This window comes from Colobus angolensis, unplaced genomic scaffold, assembly GCF_000951035.1.
Source record: "Colobus angolensis palliatus isolate OR3802 unplaced genomic scaffold, Cang.pa_1.0 Scaffold164, whole genome shotgun sequence".
In the NCBI taxonomy this organism is placed as follows: Eukaryota; Metazoa; Chordata; class Mammalia; order Primates; family Cercopithecidae; genus Colobus; species Colobus angolensis.
In genome coordinates this window covers 3,450,729-3,469,371 of record NW_012114755.1, presented here as the reverse complement: position 1 = coordinate 3,469,371, position 18,643 = coordinate 3,450,729, and the positions used below count along the sequence as shown (strand labels likewise).

Genomic DNA, 18,643 nt, shown 5'->3' with positions numbered 1-18,643 from the left:
TCTGAGAGGGAGAAACTTCTGATGTTATATTTAAAGGGTCAATTTTTGTCCATAAAGGGATATATATTTATACTTTGGAATACTGTACAACTCAGTGCCTCCTTTGAAAAGAAAAAAAAAAATCATTTCAAACATATGGACATGGAGTCTGCCCCTTTAATTTTATTCCGTACCATATGGCACTTTGAATTTTAGAATATGAGTAGAAGATTGACTTCACAGATCAAAACCTAGTAAGAGAAATCTCATCTGTTATTTTAATTTCCTCCCCGCTATAGCCAATGCCCAATTTATCAATCCAATAAAAGGATCGAGTAGAGATCAGATAACAACCTGTAAAGTACTTAGACATGCCTGGTATATACCAGGCACAATATAAGGATTTGAGACACACACACACACACACACCCACACTGTAAAAGGCATTTGCCCTTAATTTCTTAGCTAAACTACATGGTAATATGATAATAAAGTAATTTCAGCCCTACCATAGGGAGAATTGAAGGATACACACATGTGCACATGCACACACCAATACAGAAAAATGAATAGAGGCATCAAAAAATAGCTGTTGTGCCAAGCCAAGGTACAGTGTCACTTTAAAAACAGAGTTCTTAGGTTTTTAGAAACCAGAATTTACTTCCATATCAGGTTTTCTAAATAAACTTGCTATAAACTTTTACAAGAACTTTCCTCAAAGAGCCTCTGTATGGATTGATAGATTACTCATACATCAAGGTTATGTTTCCACTAAGCCAAATAAACATCTGGACAAAAGCTTTAATCATTTCATTGTTTCCAAGCGCCTGGATGTTTGAGGGCGATAAGGCATCTAGACCCTGACTGGGATTTTGGTCTTTATCAGATACAACTGCAAAGAGAAATCCAGCTGAAGGTTTAAAAACCATATTAATTGTAGTGCTTCAAAGCTCAGGGAAGTTAAATGACATGCCTAACGTCATAGAGCTGGCAAGAGGTTGGGCAGGGTTTAAGCCCTGGTCTGTCCAATAAGATATCTCAGCCTATTTCCCTTTCACTATATCAATTGCCTCAACAGTGCCTTATTCAACAGATTCTGAAGCACAGAATAACCAGCCTTTCAATATTTATAATCTTGCCAGTTTATAGAAAGAAAATGATATGAGTAGAAAAGACATTAACTGTCTTGCCCTGAACTCTGCATATAAACACGAACTGGTAACTTAGCCTCAAAGCAGAAATTCACATGCATTTCCACAGAGTGGAGACATGCTTAAGAAGTGTTTTAGAATGCTACAACTAGAAGGAGCACTAGGTACCATCTGGGCTAGCTCTCCTCATGCTGAGGGTACATTTCTACATTAAAAGGAACAGGAAGAGAAACCAGACCAAAGTTCTCCAGTTTCAGTAACCAGGTGCTTTGCTTACATTTCTGAACTTTTTATCTACACTTGCTCTAAGTGCTATCACACATGCTAAAACGTAAGCTTGGCAAAGCTGGAACTGAAATGTAAACATTGGTGATTTTAAGCAAAGGTAAAGGCTCTGGTTTGGATGGTTAAAGAAACCAGGAGTTTCTTACTCGGCTAGCACTAAGCTTCAGGTTAGAGTGTTTCAATGTCTCCACCTTGTGGACATAATCAACACTACATCAAAATAAATTCACCGGCCATCTTTTTATAATTAAGACTGGTTCGACAATAAAATAAACTCTTTATTACAGGATACAAAAACCTCAAAACAAGCCAGAATTTTTTTGGTAGTATATGAAAATGGGAATTAATAATAATAAATCTGAGTCCATGCTAGATACCAAAAGTCTTCTAAACAATAATACAAAGATTACATTATGCACAATTCAGTTGTAGTTAACAGGTGTATGCTATTGTTTTTCATGTTTGTAGAAAACTAGAAAAAAAAATGATGCTCTAAGTTGACCAGGTCATTTAATTTCTCAGTCCGTTAATTGCGCCAGCCATTCCAGGTAGCAGAAATCTGTTGTACTGTAAGGTGTTGGGGCTCAGAAAACACTACAAAATAAAGGCCTCAGAAGCGAAAGTTTTTCTCTGACCTTTTCCTGCCCTCTGGTCTCTCAGTCCTATTTCTCCTGAGGCCAGCCATAGAAACTAGAATCCCTCTGCCCCCAGGTGGGCCATAGAAATCAGAACCCTTTTGCCCCAAAGCCAGCCATAAAACCTCCAAACATTACTCTAATTTCCCCTCTTCCTTTCTGCGTGAATCCTGGGCATAAGGAAATTATCTGAACCACCTTGTTTGATTGTAGAAACCTCCATTACAGAGAGGGCTCTGCCCCACACCCAGAAGGCAGGATAAGGCAGGAATGTTGACAGACAGACCTTCCCAGGATTCCCCACTTCATCTACTAGCATTAGATCATACCCTTTTTGCCCAATCATATTTCTTCACAGCTGTCCATACTTTGTAGAACCTAAGCATAAAATTGGACAATTTCCCCTATATCTTTGGGTATTTATTCTGAAGGCTTCTGTGTATATACGTTAAGTAAATTTGTATGTCCCTTCTCTAACGAATCTGCCTTTTGTGAGTTGATTTTCCAGTGAACCTTCAGAAGGTGAAGGTGAAATTTTCCTTTTCCCCCTGCAAAAGGTTTGGTAGATCCTATTTTCAAAGATTTCTCTACTCAAGATAGTTCTAAAAGTGACAGGATGAAAACCAAAGCACCTCTATGCCTCAGCTTTTAATGACATAAAAGAACATTTCTACTCACAGAGGTAGAACGGAGGAAAATTAATTTTGAAATAAACTCTAGTAGTTGTAATATTTCAATATAGCAATAAAATGTTGGCAAGATGATACACTATTATGCTAATAGCTGCAAGCCCTTGGGCAAGTTATTTAATCTTCCTGGACTTCACTTTCCTCATCTCTAAAATGGGGATTGTAATATCATCTACCTCAAAGAATTGCTGTGGAGATAGAACAAGAGAGTATAAAAGTAAAGCATCTAGCACTGTATTTGGCATATAGGAGAGTTAGCTATTATTTAAATTACAAAAATACTGACTCACCCATCGGGTTCTTGATCATTATTTTTATGGAAATGAGTGGCACAGTTAATATTTCTGCTGCTTTTTCTTATCTGTAACTTTAATTTTTTTTTTTTTTTTTTTTTAGACGGAGTCTCGCTCTGTCGCCCGGACTGGAGTGCAGTGGCCGGATCTCAGCTCACTGCAAGCTCCGCCTCCCGGGTTTACGCCATTCTCCTGCCTCAGCCTCCAGGGTAGCTGGGACTACAGGCGCCCGCCACCTCGCCCGGCTAGTTTTTGTATTTTTAGTAGAGACGGGGTTTCACCGTGTTAGCCAGGATGGTCTCGATCTCCTGACCTCGTGATCCGCCCGTCTCGGCCTCCCAAAGTGCTGGGATTACAGGCTTGAGCCACCGCGCCCGGCCTCTTATCTGTAACTTTAACAGCTAGAACATTCAAGGTGGAAAAGATCTTGGAGAACTTCTGGGCAAGTCACGTTAACAGATGAAGGAAGAAGTCTCAGGCAAGGGAAATAACTCACTGCACCTTAAGTCTGCAGGGTGATCTGAGAGGGGAACATGAACAAGTTGCTGGCCAGGCCTCATGCTATACAGTCATGGCAGGCTCCACCTGAAAGTTTCCTTAGACATCATCTCATCACCCCCCTTTACTTCATATATGAGCACACAGAGAAACAGGGAGGCTGGGTTTGTTCATTCATTCACTGATTCACATGTTCATTGATTTAGCAATATTTATGAGCTCCTATTATACACAACACGCTGGGGATTCTGCGGTGAATTGAACAAGACAAGTCCTTGCTTTGTGGTGCTTATTGCTGCAAGCAGGAGAGGGCTGGGAGGCAATAAAGGATATACACATAATCAGGCTAATTTCAAATAGTGATAAGCTTCCAAAGGAGCCTGCCACAGAGTGGTGGAGATGCTTAGGGCATACACACACCTACTTCAAATTGCACGGTCAAGGAGGGCCCGTCCAAGGAGGTGTCAGCTGAGCAGCAAGAAGGACCTACCACACAAAGATCTGGGAAGCAGAATCCAGGCTGAGAAACAGTGTGCAAGGCTGTGAGGTGGAAAAGAGTTTGACAAGATTGAGGATTGGGAGGGACAGCTGCAGCAGGGAAACAGGTAGGAGACAGGAAGATGAGATCTAAAAGGTAGGTACAGGCCAAATCTCACAGGCCTAGGGAGGTCGTCTAACCTGCAAGGATTCCATCCTTAGTGCAAGGTTTGTTTTAAGGGACTAACACAACATGGTTTGTTTTCAGGTGTCACCCTGCTGTTTGTGAGTTACTGGCCAAGCCTGGACTACCCAGGCCTTCAGACTCACAGCCCAGCAGCATTTCCCTCCATGCCACACAGCCTTTGATATGGCAGCAGAAACTCAGGTGGGCAGTTGGACCTCCTCCGGAAGACTGAAATAGAGCCCTACAAAAGGGAAGCCAGGTGCCAAGCTTGCTTTCTCTCTGGGAAAAAGGGCGGCCCTGGGTACTTACCCGCTTGTAATGTCATCGGTCCGGATGTTCTTGCTCAGAACATCCCCATCGCTCATGTAACCGGGGGCGTCCATGCTGATGCTTTCCAGGTCCATCTCATCTCCTGCCTTGTCTGAGACGTCCACGTGGCAGACGCTGCTGCCCCGGGAGGCCAGCTGCCTTCTCAGAGGGGCGGAGTACACGTAGCGACCTGACTCAGTGTTGATGAACCGGCTGGCGTTGGCTCGAGGTGGGTACCCATTGCCCATTGAGGGGGCATCTCCTGCTTGGAGCCGAGGGCTGGACTGGCCCAGTCTCCAGGACAGAGGTGTGGGCCTCCCTGTCAAGCTGAGTATGCTGCGGCCACTCATCTCCGTGGTGACATTGGTGTCAAACGTGGTTTCCAATGTGCTAGAAACAAAACCAACCTGATTAGACTCAAAGGTACCTAGTATCCTTCACAGTTTATATGTTCTTTAATCATTTAGAATTATGAAATAATCCTCATATATAAAATAGGATAAAACAGCTGGCCCCTATGTACCACCTGGTGTGCTTCCTCTGCTCAAAATGAAAAAGGAAAGCTGCACATCTACATAACATTCTGAAAAGCCTACCGGAGACTTTCCCTGCTAAAACATGGTACAAGAAACAAATTCCTTTAATTAAATGACCTTAACTGCTAGAATTTTCTTTCCAGGCTGGATGCAGTGGCTCACGCCTGTCATCCCAGCACTTTGGGAGGCCGAGGTGGGCGGATCATGAAGTCAAGAGATCAAGACCATCCTGGCCAACATGGTGAAACTCCATCTCTACTAAAAATGCAAAAATTAGCTGGGCATGGTGGCACGCACCTGTAGTCCCAGCTACTCGGGAGGTTGAGGCAGGAGAATTGCTTGAACCCAGGAGGCGGAGGTTGCAGTGAGCCGAGATTGCGTCACGGCACTCCAGCCTGGTGACAGAGAGCGAGACTCCATCCCCCTCCCCTCCCCCAAAAAGAATTTTCTTTCCATTCTGGGAAAGAAAATACTAGAAAATGCTGAGCTGTTTAGGATGGGGCATGAAGGTTCCTGCTTGCCCATTCATTCTAGGATGTTGCATCACAGCCCTCTTTTCCTAAGGGTGGGATTCTCCACCCACCAGGAGTTCCTGATACCACATTTTACATTCTCAGCTTCCTCCCAACTGAGCAGTGGACACAGTTCTAATTTTGTAACCCTCTGAGGTTCACTTCCCCCAGACTTTTGCTTTTCTCAGATTTCATCCAAAAAGTCTGGAAAGATTGGTAAATGCCTGGGCTTGAGTTCCCTCTTCAATCAAGTTACACGGACCAGAATCTGCCCAAGGATGAGCTCAATCTCTTGGCAGAGTCCGTCTTCCACTGTCTTCACAGCGCTGCAGTTTCTTACAGCCCAGTCAAAACTATCATCTATACTTTCACAGGAAAACTGGAATTTCCTCACTGAGCAAAGACAGTGAGATTCTTCCCTGCAGAAGAAACCACTGAAGTCTTCCCTCCTGTCATAATTACCATCCCACCATGAAACTGCTAGGCCAACATTAAGTCAGTGTCAGTGACGACGGTGGAAAGACGGATGTTTCACACTAATGGTAGAGTCACGAGATCCAATATCTGACTCCCTTCATTCAGATACCTAAAGGTTTAAGACAGTACCACTCCCAAACGCCCGAGTTTACTCTCCTCTGGAAGAGCCAATTTGGTCCCTTAAGCTGTTTTTGTTTTCCTCTGATCTTGGAAGTGGCCTTATTTTTCTCAGATTGGACCCCTTGTTTTGGGCCTCAGTCCTATTGGAGATGGAACCCACAGTGGTTAACCCCAATCTGCCAAAACTGCTGACAGTGGAAGCCCTGTGGTTTCCTTGCCATAGCCACTTATCAAAGAAACTGAAATTGGAGAAGCAAAGGAGACTCCGTGGAAGCTCAGTGGGGACAAGAACTTTCCTCGACTTCCACAAACTATAAAACCTCCTCCTGCCCAAATCACAAAGGACATCCCAGAGTTGCATCCTCTGCAACTTCTTGTTCAACAATGAAACTACCTGATAAATGTTTCCAATATAATCCTAGATTTCATCCAACTAAATCAGAGTTTAAACACGATCATAAGTTTTTATAAATATTTCCTTACATGTTTTATGCACATGCATGTCTAACAATAGTACAGAGTGCTGCATATCAGAAGAGTGGGTAGGAATTCAAGTTATTCAGTTTATCACACAGGTCAAATACAGTTCACCTGCTCATTTCAACAGCACCGGATAGTTTTAGAAAATGCAAGTAAAGTGAAATTTAAATAGAGCTGGTCTACAGTATCGTTTGTTGAATGGATTTAGCAACCTTCTGCTTTTGGGAAAAAACTGTCTATACTAATTTTTGTTTCCTATAATTCTCTTCTGCATGTTGTATGGCATTCTTTGTGAATTCTGGCACATTTGGAAAGCGAGGCTATTGATCCGTTATAACCAAATCGCTTTGCTAATGGTATGAACAAACACAGTAGAAAATTAAGATACCAGCTAGTTCAGTAAAGTAATTCACACTGCAGATACCTGTGTGTAACCTGAGTTCCCCTTAAACTGGACATGGTTTCCTCCAAATTCTGCCGCAGATCAGCGATGTTCTTCACTGTCCGCAGCCGCCGAGCCTCAGGATCTTCCCCTGGAAAGACAAGGGTTAAGACTAGTTTAATTCTCTGACCAACCCTGAGCTTTATAAGGGCAGCATCCATGTCTGTGACTATAACTATACTCAGTATGTGCCTCACTGTGGGTGCTTAATAAGGATTTGAGAATGAATGAATGATTGAATGGAAGTGTGAACAGAAACCCAAAGGAAGTGTGAAGTCCAAGGAGATTCTTCCTTCAGGTGCCTCCTTACATAGGTGAAGTCTAGCCTGTGGGAGAAGCCAAGTGCCTAGTCTGAGATGTAAACACATTTCCACAGTGTCTCCAGCAGAGACACGCTCAGGTTAGGTCCAACCAGGTAGTCATTTTCTGCCCATGCAAAAATGAGTGGAGCATTTTGTTTGTTCACCTATTGGTGATATATGCAGCTATCTTAGGCCCTACTTTGCAAGGATAGCTTGCAGTAGCTAGAAGATCTGTACCTGTTAATCACAAATATTTATACAGAGAAAGATTGCTTTCTTCCTTGTTAGATGTATTATGTCACCTCAAATTCAAGCTCCTCTACTTACTGGCTGTGTGACTGTGGGGAAGGTGCTGGTCCTCTCTGTCCTTCAGATTTCACTTTTCTAAAAGGAACACAGTGGTAGTACTGATCTCAAAGGACATTTGTGGGGACAAACTGGGATCAGGCCGGGATTTCCCTTAGCACAGTGCCCACCATAAGCACTCAACACAAGCCAGCTGGTGTTCTAGAGCAGGGAGCCTTCAAGAAACAGCTGGGGGCCGGGCACAGTGGCTGATGCCTATAATCCGAGCATTTGGGAAGCCAAAGCAGGTGGATCGCTTGGGCCCAGGAGTTCAAGACCAGCCTGGGCAACATGGCAAAACCCCGTCTGATGGCATACACCTGTAGTGCCAGCTACTCTGGAGTCTAAGGTTGGACGATGTCTTTAGTTTAGGAGGCAGAGGTTGAAGTCAGCCGAGATTGTGCCATTGCAATCCAGCCAGGGTAACAGAGAGTGAAGGGAGGAAGAGAGGAAGGGAGGAAGGGAGAAAGGGAGAAAGGAAGGAAAGGGAAGAAATGAAAGAAGGAAAGGAAGAAAGAAAGAAGAGAAAGAAACACAAGAAGGCAAGAAGGCAAGCAAGCAAGCAAGCAAGAAAAGACAGACAGAAAGCCAGTCAGTCAGACAGAAAAGAAAGGAAAGAAAGAAAAGAAGGAAAGAAAGGGAAGGGAAGGGAGAAAGAAAAGAAAAGGAGAAAGGAAAAGGGAAAGAGAAGGAAAAGAAAAGAAAGAAAAGAAAAATGGAAAGAAAAGAAAAGAAAGAAACAGACAGCTGGGTTCCTCTTTGTTAGGACCACAGCCTTCCATTCCCTGGGCAAAACTTTCCAGAAGACACTTGGCTGAGCAGCATTTGAGCTGAGCTGGCACTAGTGTACCATGAGAAATATGCCACATACAAGCTAGGACACAGCGCAGTCTTGTTTTGGGTTCTCTGGCAATTCCATTTCTTTCTAGTTTTTTGAGACAGAGTCTTGCTCTGTCGCCCAGGCTAGAGTGCAGTGGCAACATCCACCTCCTGGGTTCAAGCGATTCTTCTGCCTCAGCCTTCTGAGTAGCTGGGATTACAGGCGCCTGCCACCACACCTGGCTAATTTTTTGTTTTTTTAGTAGAGGCAGGGTTTCGCCATGTTGGTCAGGCTGGTCTCGAACTCCTGACCTCAGGTGATCCTCCTGCCTTGGCCTCCCAAAGCGCTGGGATTACAGGCGTGAGCCACCGCATATGGCCTAGTTCCATTTATTTTAGCCTTACAACGGGAAGAGGAGAGGGGCAATAACTATAATAATGATTAATAGAATTATACATTTTCTCCCTCAGAGTACTTTTACGGACAGCTGAGAAGACTGAAGAAGCACAAACATGGGTCTTTAAAAGCCTAGGACTATTTTCAAGTGTTGAGCAATATTTTCAAAGAAATCTCCATCTAGAACATAGCACAAGTAGAATTTACATTAGACACGAAGCAGCAGCAAGTAGAATTGACATCAGACACCAGGTTGAACTTCCAACAATTGTCATTAACAGGGGACTGGGCAGCTAAGAAATGTAATAGAATTAACTTTTCTTCTGAGATAGATGACAACTTTCTTAGGTTGTTCTTGGCATGGTGGTGCCTGGAGGCTGGGATGGAGTAAATGACCTACCCATGATTTCATGGAGGAAATTTACTTGAAAATGCAAGTGCTTTCCAATATCTCCTTCCACCTTTTAACCCAAGGAAATTTGGAAGGCATTTTTCTCTTATCTGAAAAGTGGCCAAACTTGCATTTCCCTCCCAGTGCTTTAAAATACATATATATGTATGTGTTTTTAAACAAAAGCAAAGATGAATGTCTATTATACCTTCCCCTAATGACTTTGGAGGAATGTAACTGCATCTACCTTCTGGGCTATCAGTGAAATCTTTTACTGCCAATTTGGCCACATTTTATGTATATAAGCCTGCTAAAAAAATATTGATTCTTAGGTTAGCTCTAGGCCCTTCAGAAAACATCGATTATGAGGCTAAATCTAGGCATAGGTTTACAAATTACCTCAACTAATTACCTTAACCACACACACAAAATATAGTAACCATATTTACTTATCCATCACTCTATTAATGGTCTTAACCCTCCATTAGAAATTCAACTATTTTGTTTTATTTTTTAGCGACAGAGTCTTGTTCTGTTCCTCAGGCTGGAGTGCAGTGCTGTGATCATAGCTCAATGCAGCCTCAAACTCCTGGGCTCAAGCAATCCTCCCACCTCACCCTCCCATGTAGCTAGGGCTACAGGGATGCACCGCAATGCCTGGCTAATTTGTTTTCTTTGCAGTCTTCTATGTTGCCCGGGGTCTTCTATGTTGCCCGGGCTAGTCGCAAACTCCTGGCCTCAAGCGATCCGCTCGCCTTGGCCTCCTAAAGTGCTGGGATTACAGGTATAGCCACTGCACCCAGACAGAAAGTCAAAGATCTTTGAGTTGGGGATGGTGTCTCATCTTTCCTTTTGGTAACCCCCACACAATTTATAGAAGTCTAAGAAATGTTTATTACGCAACACGTTTGGTCAGTGTGGGGTTGTAGGAAAAGCATGGACTTCACATTTCCACAGATAAATATTTGAATTGTGGCAGTGCTGCATATTAGCCACTTGACCCTAGATCTCACTTGTAAAATGGACATAAAAACCCTTTGCTAGAAGAGTTAGTGTGAGCATCAGATGAGATGGCACATAGCACAAAACGAGGGCTCAGTAAATGTGAGTGTTCTGTTTCCCTCTTGTGGGTCCTGCTGGGAAATATTTGCCCTCCTCCAGGGCTCTACATCAGACCCCAAGGGTAATGTAAGAACACAAAACAGTAACCCACCTGACATGCTTGGGTGATCACATTCGGAACTGCCAATTATGCCTCCTCTGAAAATGACCTGAATGTAGAATTTACCTACTAACTCACAGCCTGAACACAATAAAAACATAATTGAGTTCCAGTGGAAACAGCTGGGAGCTTTCAGCTCATAGATTCAGAGAGGTCTTAAAAATTTAGTGTCTACCTGTAGCGATCAGGATTTTGCCAACGATGCTCAAGCCACTAGTCATGATTGGCAGAGCATCACATTGCGACCAAATATGACTGAGTTTGGAGGATATCAAGATGTTACAAAAGGACCACGGAAAAAATCCAGGATTTTTACTTGGAAATAAAGAAACCTTAAGGGATATGTTACAACATGAAAAAGAATGAAAACTGCTGGGGCTTCAGAAGGCTGAATTATATCCGGTGATTGGAAATGTAAGAATAAAGAACTCCATTAACTGATGAAGCCGTCAACAACAGCAAAAAAATAACAGGCTGCCTTATGGAAGAACAACATTTTGTCCAAGAAATATTCAAGGAGAGGCTGAAAGATAGTCATCAGCAAGCTTTAGAAGGAATTCATGAGCAGGATGATAAGCAGGTGTGTGATTCCTTCAATTCTATCATCCAAGATGCATTTTTCAACTATAATGTTCTGTACATGATCATACACCATAGGAAAACCCACTCATTTGCATAAGTAAGGGGAAGAACCAAGCGACTGATCAAATAGTTATGTAAATGTCCATTTCTAAATAGTCCTACCATTCACTGTCATTTCAAAGGATTGGCTGTGGGTAAGTTAAATTCAACATCATGCTATGTATTATTCAGTCTCTCCATAAAAAAATTCAACATAGTCACAAGTATGATTTCTACTGCTTGAATATAAAGACATGTCACCCTGATAAGGAATTTTCATTAGCGACCAACCCCATTTGATTTGACACCAAAGAGTGAATAGTCAAGCACTACTGGCTGCACAAGTCTCTTCCCCAAAGCCAACTCAGGGTTTCTGAGTTCTTAAGGCCCAGTACAGTGGAGACATGGAGATAAAAAGAAAAATTAGGGGAAGATCACATACTGCAATCTGTCACTCTGAAATCTAAGTAATATTTGGAATATTCTCTGGCTCCTGCTTTTGCTTTTCCAATGTGGATTTTGCTGAGATTCAATGTCTGACAGGAATCCACACCACTCCACGGGCCACATATCTGAACCATGCTGGGATCTGAAGCGTTGGCCTTGTTCTTTTGATGTCTGCACATCAGAACACAATCTGGAATGTACATGGAGACTTGAGCAGCCATCTGAACTCCACACCCTTCTCACTGCTGGTCCTTTTCCTATGCTATCCATGTACTCATATACAAGAAAGCTACAAACCTTGAAGAGAAGGAAACAAAATCAATCCCAAATGTGGGGCCCGAATCATTCTAAGATGGATTGCTTACAAATGGCTTGAAGAATCTCTGCACCGTCACTGTGCCCAGCCAGTGGAATCAGAAGGAAATAGATCACCCAGATCCTCTGAAATTAATTGTTGGGTCTAATTGCGAGATGGGCAAGTTTCAATCATTGGGCTGCAGAACAATTCCACAGCTGTAATGTGGCTATTAAAATGCTGTAGTCAGGGATATTCAGTTTAATAAATGGATTTTAAGCATGGATTCAGTTTTTAACCTGACTGTGGAAGTGGTAAGATATGAGAAGAGTGACACAGCCACTAATAAATCAATGGCTTACCACTCACTTCCCTGACTAGAAGTTGCTAGAGCATGGGACACAGAGTTGGGGAATGGGGAAAAGAGACAGAGAAGATGGCAGCTTGGAATCCACTGTAGTAAGAATTCTAATTAAGGTGTGACTTTTCTTCTTTAATTAAGAATGTGAGAGTATAGTGTTCATAAATAAATGCTTGTAGAATTAACTATACAACAACTGTGGATTTTATGCTGTCATACAGTATAATGTCCCTGTAATCTTCATTGTCTATGTTACAATTAAATAAAATCTAGATTTCTTTTTTTGTTTCCGGTAAAAAGAAGCATGTTATAATTTTTCCCCCTAATTCATGTAGGACTCTAAGAACACATTTTAAATCAGTGCTTCTATACAGGAATGAAATCCACTATTCTAAATCTTGTTGAAAAGCAACTTTATCTGAAGAGTAAACAAGAAGATTCAAAGTTAAGTATCAGTGCAGTCCGGAGCCCCTAAATGAATAAAATTGAATATATCTTAAAAACAGGATTTGCACACCAGTAAGAAATTTGTTTACAATTCTGGGGAGGTGGGAAGAAACTGTAAGAGGGAGAGTAAAGGGAAGAAAAAGAAGGAGAAAAATAATAGGAAACAAAAAAGAAAGAAAGTTTGTTTAGCTCAAAGTCAATGCAACCATAACGCAACTTGTAATCAAGCTGGGTTCATGCTGTTCCAGCAGGTAGTGCATGGAAGGCCTCATCACCAACAGACACAGATTTCTGGGGCTCCATACTCACCAGTGAGTTCTTCCAGAGCAGGCTGTCCAGTCTTGGTGAAGTGGCTGGGCTCCATGCTCACACCCGTTGAGCCTGACTCGGCAGTGACATTCCCTTCAGTGTCCGTCTGAGACCTTCATACACAAACCAAAGCAGACACACTTGTCATGAGAGGCAACTACCACGTCTGGACCACTGTGGTCTAACCACAGCCCTCACCATTACCTCCTATAGCAAGAAGCTTCAGAACAGAGCGGACGAGCGGACTGACGCTAAATAATTCATTAGCCATATGTGGAGCAATGTCCTAAGAACAGAGAGAGCCACCGAACTGTAAAAGATAAACTTCTCATTGCCCAGATGGAGGGCCTGTAATCCCTCACTGGTGAATGCTTCTCTGAACCTCCCTCAGGATGCTAGGTCTAGCCAGACACACGCTGGAGGGTACTGGGTGGTTTGGATAATTTAACCTATGCCAAAGAACAACTTCTAAGTAACCAGCAACGCCAACAAGTCAAACATAAAGATGACTCTATTAACAGCACCCCCACCCCAAAATCATCCTGACATGGTTTTCTCTATAAAGGTGACCATAAAACCAGTTGGAAGTGGGTGCCAAGCAGGTGTGTTTACCCTCCAGGTCTCTGATTCAGAGCTCAGTTCTTCTGACATGAAAGGTCTCCTTGATCATTATTTCAACACTCGACTGAAATCTGTACTTCCCCAAACCCTCTCCATGCCCTTATTTGTCAAGCAAATTGAAGCAACGGCTTCATGCAATGTTTTCTTGTCACAGCTACCTCTGCTCATTCAGGCATGGCAGGCAAATGCATAATTACACTCAGATGCATGACCCTGCATGTAACATTATTAACGTACTGGCATCCTGAACTAATTCAACCGATTTTATTATCTGTGAGGAAAACGTTTGCCAAGAATGAGAATGGACGATGGGGGATGTACTGATAAACCTCAAGTCATCCAACTGTTCTTCCCTCCTTTCTTCTTCCTACTGAGGCCATTGTTCTCAAATCTGTTATCTTTGCCTTTAAAGGATTTCATAATCCCTGTGCTCCTCTCACCTCCAGCCAGCGTCCAGGCCCTCTTCATTTCTACTGAGGCCTTAAGAGTGCTTTGAAACAGGTACCTCACACCTAGAGGTTGCAAATGGCAGCCCAGTGTGGAAACCAGCCCAATTTATTCCTACTGGTCTACATAATATTTTAGAGTTTTAAAATTAGTTCAACATTTAAAAATTGGGATATTTCACAATAAATACCTGGATTTCTGCCTTCATCCAGTAAAAAATAAAGCCTGGGAAAGACTGAGCCTTTGTTATTGTAGATTGCCACCTGCTGGTGCCAAGTGGTGGCTGCACCCTCTAAAGAGGTGTGGCTCCCTCTGCCACAGCCTCGCTCACCCTGAGCCACCCATCTAGATGACCATTTAGAGGCCAATTAGGCATCTGAATCTGTGATCTCCATTCTACACTCTTCCTAAGTTTGGTCTACTCCCCACACGATTCTTCACTGACTTCTGTAAAACTTACGTGATGACATCACCGTCTTCAGTGGTTTCCATTACCCACAGAACAAGGTCTAAACTCCTTATTGTGGTAGACGATGGCCACATTCTTCCTTTATTTCCAGCCCCATCACCTGCCTTTCTAACCCTTGACATACAGCTCTACTATGCTTCACCCACATGTGGCTTCTGTCCACATGCCTTTAACAGGTTTATCTTTGTAGTAACTGCAACCTCTCTGCCTAAAGGCCCTTCTCCTCCTTCCTTAGTTCACTCCTAATCTGTCTTTAAGATGTAGCTTCCATGTCATCTTTGCCTGACAGCCTTCCTTGACTCCTTGCCAGGAGTTCCTATGGCACTCTCCTTATTCTCTTGTTGGCTAAAATGTGATCCTATAGCACTCTCCTTATTCTCCTGTTGGCTAAAATGTGATCTAATAAGTAAATCTTTCCTCAACTAGATTGAGAGCTCTCCAGAGGCAAAGGTTAGTTCAAGTTCATATGTTGCACAGGCAACACAAGAAGGGCGTGTTGACTGGATAAATAAGAAATGTTTAAGTCTCAGAAGATGCTAGGTAGTAGAAGGAACATTAGACTTGGAAGTCTAAATATTCGACTAGCTCCAGGTCTAAGATCTGTAACTTGTTAGCATGCAAATTTGAGTTAAGTCACTTCACCTCTTTGAATCTCAGCATCCTCATCTGTACAATGGGGATAATAATAGCAACCTCCTCTGATTCTATAAAAATCAAAGGTATGTGACACACAACTCTTAGTAAACTATAAAGTGATAGGAGTCTACTGTACTTCTGAATTGATAAATATAATTCATTCTGAGTGATTTTTTAAAAAATGACCCATCTTCCCTTTACTCCTTGGTAACAACTTTAACATGGAGAGGTTTTGCTGGGGGGAGCAATTGTAAGTTATATATAGTGAACCATAAGCTTGAGGGAGAGAATGTTAGAGCAGAAAAGGAGAATAAACCATTTTATAGAATCTAATCTAATCCAAACTTCTCACTTTCCAGATGAAGACAATGAAGATAAAGTGATTTAGAATCAAGACTGGTGGTTAAGAGCCTGGTCTCACTAGTTAGACAGACTTGGCTTTTTGTTTGTCTGTTTTTGAGACAGAGTCTCGTTCTGTTGCCCAGGCTGGTGTGCAATGGCGTGATCATGGCTCACTGCAACCTCCGCTTCCCAGGTTCAAGGGATTCTCATGCCTCAGCGTCCTGAGTAGTTGGGACTACTGGCATATGCCACCTCGCCAGGCTAATTTTTGTATTTTTAGTAGAGATAGGGTTTCACCATGTTGGCCAGGCTGGTCTTGAACTCCTGACCTCAAGTGATCCGCCCACCTTGACCTTCCAAAGCGCTGGGATTTCAGGTGTGAGCCACCATGCCCAGTCCACACTTGGTTTTAAACATGAGCTCCTCTAGTCTAATTCTGTGACTTGGGGCAAATTGCTTAATTACCCCTAAGCTGCTAGCTCATGGAGGTGTGGGAAGAATGAAGTGCGCTAAGAGGTAGAAAGCCCTTAGCAGACTCTCTGCCCACACTCGATCAATAACTGTTCCTTCAGCTGGTACCCAAGACCTCAGAAGGAACCAAGCTAGGTGTCCTGATTTCTATCCTGGTGCTCTTGGTTCCAGCGTCACTTCCCAGACTCCCCTAAAGATGAAGGCACCTCAGAGGGGACAGAAGAACGTTACCCAGAGCGGGTATTAACATATAAACGGGGCTAGTCAGATCCACATCCTAGACATTTTCCTCTTCCTCCTCTTTGTCAGACTTTTGATCTTTATCATTAAGACTTTTCTTCTGATAGAAAACCTTGAAATAAAAAGAAATTATATGTTTTATAATCTTTCAAATTATAGTGAACAACAAAAAAAGAAGGAATGGGATTGATGGTGATCAGACTGTCATATTTTAATTTTGAAAATGCAAATACAGAATCTGTGAATCTTGAATATGTATTACCTCAAGACTAATAATGCTACTGGAATTATAAAAATTTCATGTGGAGCTATTCAGTTGCCTCCACACTTCAGAGAACAATTGTATTAAAAGCAGTTCATGGCTGGGCGCAGTGGCTCATGACTGTAATCCTAGCACTCTGAGAGACCGAGGAGGGTGGACTGCCTGAGCGCAGGAGTTCAAGACCAGCCTGGGCAACATGGTGAAATCCTTTCTCTATTAAAATTAAAAAAAAAAAAATTAGCTGGGCGTGGCGGCATGTACCTGTAGCCCCAGCTGCTCAGGAGGCTGAGGCAGGAGAATTGTTTGAACCTGGGAGGTGGAAGTTGCAGTAAGCCAAGATGGTGCCACTGCACTCCAGCCTTGCCAATAGGGCGACAATCCATCTCAAAAAAAAAACACAAAAAACAAAAACAAAACAAAAGCTGTGAGTGTAGACCAGCTGAGTCATTATCTAAGCCCTGGTGCTCTTCTCAGGATTGTGAGCTGAGCTGATGACTTGATTCAATAAAGTGAGACCTTCTCCCAATTAAAAAGATCAGCACAACCCTCACTGAAGGAGAATGCAAGCAAAATAAAAGGAAGGAGCACAATGCCTGACATTCTTTTGCTGGCCTGGTGCTGGCTGGCTTTCCTTTGAAAGCACTTAAGCCAGTCCCTCCACCAGCTATTGGCAGGAACTGTAACAGAGCCCACTAGAGCACAGCTCAGGAGGAAAGAGGGAATATCAAATTCTTTGGGGAATCATACAAACATAGCAAGCTGAAAGTCTGCGCATGCACCTATGTACCTGAACAGGTATATAAATACACATATGCATATGTGCCTTTGCATTTCATGTATGAATGTATACTTGTGTTCATACTTATATGTGACTTTTAATGTGTGTCCACATGTATGGCAGTATGAGTGTGAGTGTACAGTTGTGCATCTGTATGCACTTGAATTACAACTGTAAAACACGTGTCTAGAATGTGACACTTGATCATTAATCCTCTTTTGTGTGTACGAGTACTAGTTATCCAATTGTGCAGTGTGGCCAAATGCACTGCTCATCTCCAGCACAGGACGGAGTTGGGCACTGTCAGTGAAAGCTCTGGGAATTATAAGAACTTCAAGGGCAGGGGCTGGGGAGCTTCCATCTGCCTGGAGTAGACTCATCCACGTGTATGACACAGCCCCTGGAGCCCGTGTGCTGCATTCAGTAAGGTTCAGTAAGGGGCGTGTTGTAGCCTGAGCAACAAGCTATGCCGCTGGCCAGAATCACACAGAGCAGCAGCACCACAGTGTGGACTGGCTCCACACTGTCTCTCATGGTCCTGAGGATGTGCCATCAAAGAGAAAGGGGCTGGGGGACAGATAAGGACAGAAGGATCCGTCCATCACCACAAACACCCAGGCTTATCTCCTCAGAACATGAGCTCTTCTGTTCTTCTAGAACCGGCCCCTTCCCTACCATTACTCTTCTCCCCCATGTCCCTCTCCCTTCAGAAAGCCCCAGCATGCAGCAGGGACTGTGAGGATCTGAATATTCAAGGCAATCCCTGCTATAAGAAATCTTAGTTATTGAGCCAGGTGTTTATTATTTTATTTATTTTTTCAATATGTTAGGATGTGTTAGGACTAATGCTGGGGCCTGTAGGGTGACACCAAACCGCCCCCACCCTCATATTTAGGCCTTCATGCTTTCTGCTCAGGGAAGCTGCTGCTACAAGGCCTGGGGTCCCCATATTCCTTTTCTTTTTTTTCTTTTTGAGACGGAGTCTTGCTCTGTCACCCAGGCTGGAGTGCAGTGGCCGGATCTCAGCTCACTGCAAGCTCCGCCTCCTGGGTTTATGCCATTCTCCTGCCTCAGCCTCCCGAGTAGCTGGGACTACAGGCGTCCGCCACCTCGCCCGGCTAGTTTTTTGTATTTTTTAGTAGAGACGGGGTTTCACTGTGTTAGCCAGGATGGTCTCGATCTCCTGACCTCGTGATCCGCCCGTCTCGGCCTCCCAAAGTGCTAGGATTACAGGCTTGAGCCACCGCACCCGACCTGGTCCCCATATTCCTATGCGTCCTAGGATCAGCTCACATTTTACTTCCCTTCTTCAGCTTTCTCTGTTCCTCCCCCAACCTGTGCTGTATGAACT

General features: G+C 43.3%; 1 protein-coding gene across 4 annotated transcripts in view; it reads right to left on the bottom strand.

Moving 5' to 3' along the window:
* Positions 1 to 18,643, bottom strand: part of NAV2 (neuron navigator 2) — a 767,943-nt gene that overhangs the window by 170,218 nt on the left and 579,082 nt on the right. For all 4 annotated transcript variants that reach the window (XM_011937488.1, XM_011937486.1, XM_011937487.1 and 1 more), the window contains 3 exons: positions 13,027 to 13,139; positions 7,053 to 7,161; positions 4,504 to 4,893 (listed from right to left, as the gene is read on the bottom strand). In XM_011937488.1, the coding sequence (XP_011792878.1) occupies positions 4,504 to 4,893; positions 7,053 to 7,161; positions 13,027 to 13,139 (612 nt within the window). The remainder of the gene's footprint in view (positions 1 to 4,503; positions 4,894 to 7,052; positions 7,162 to 13,026; positions 13,140 to 18,643) is intronic.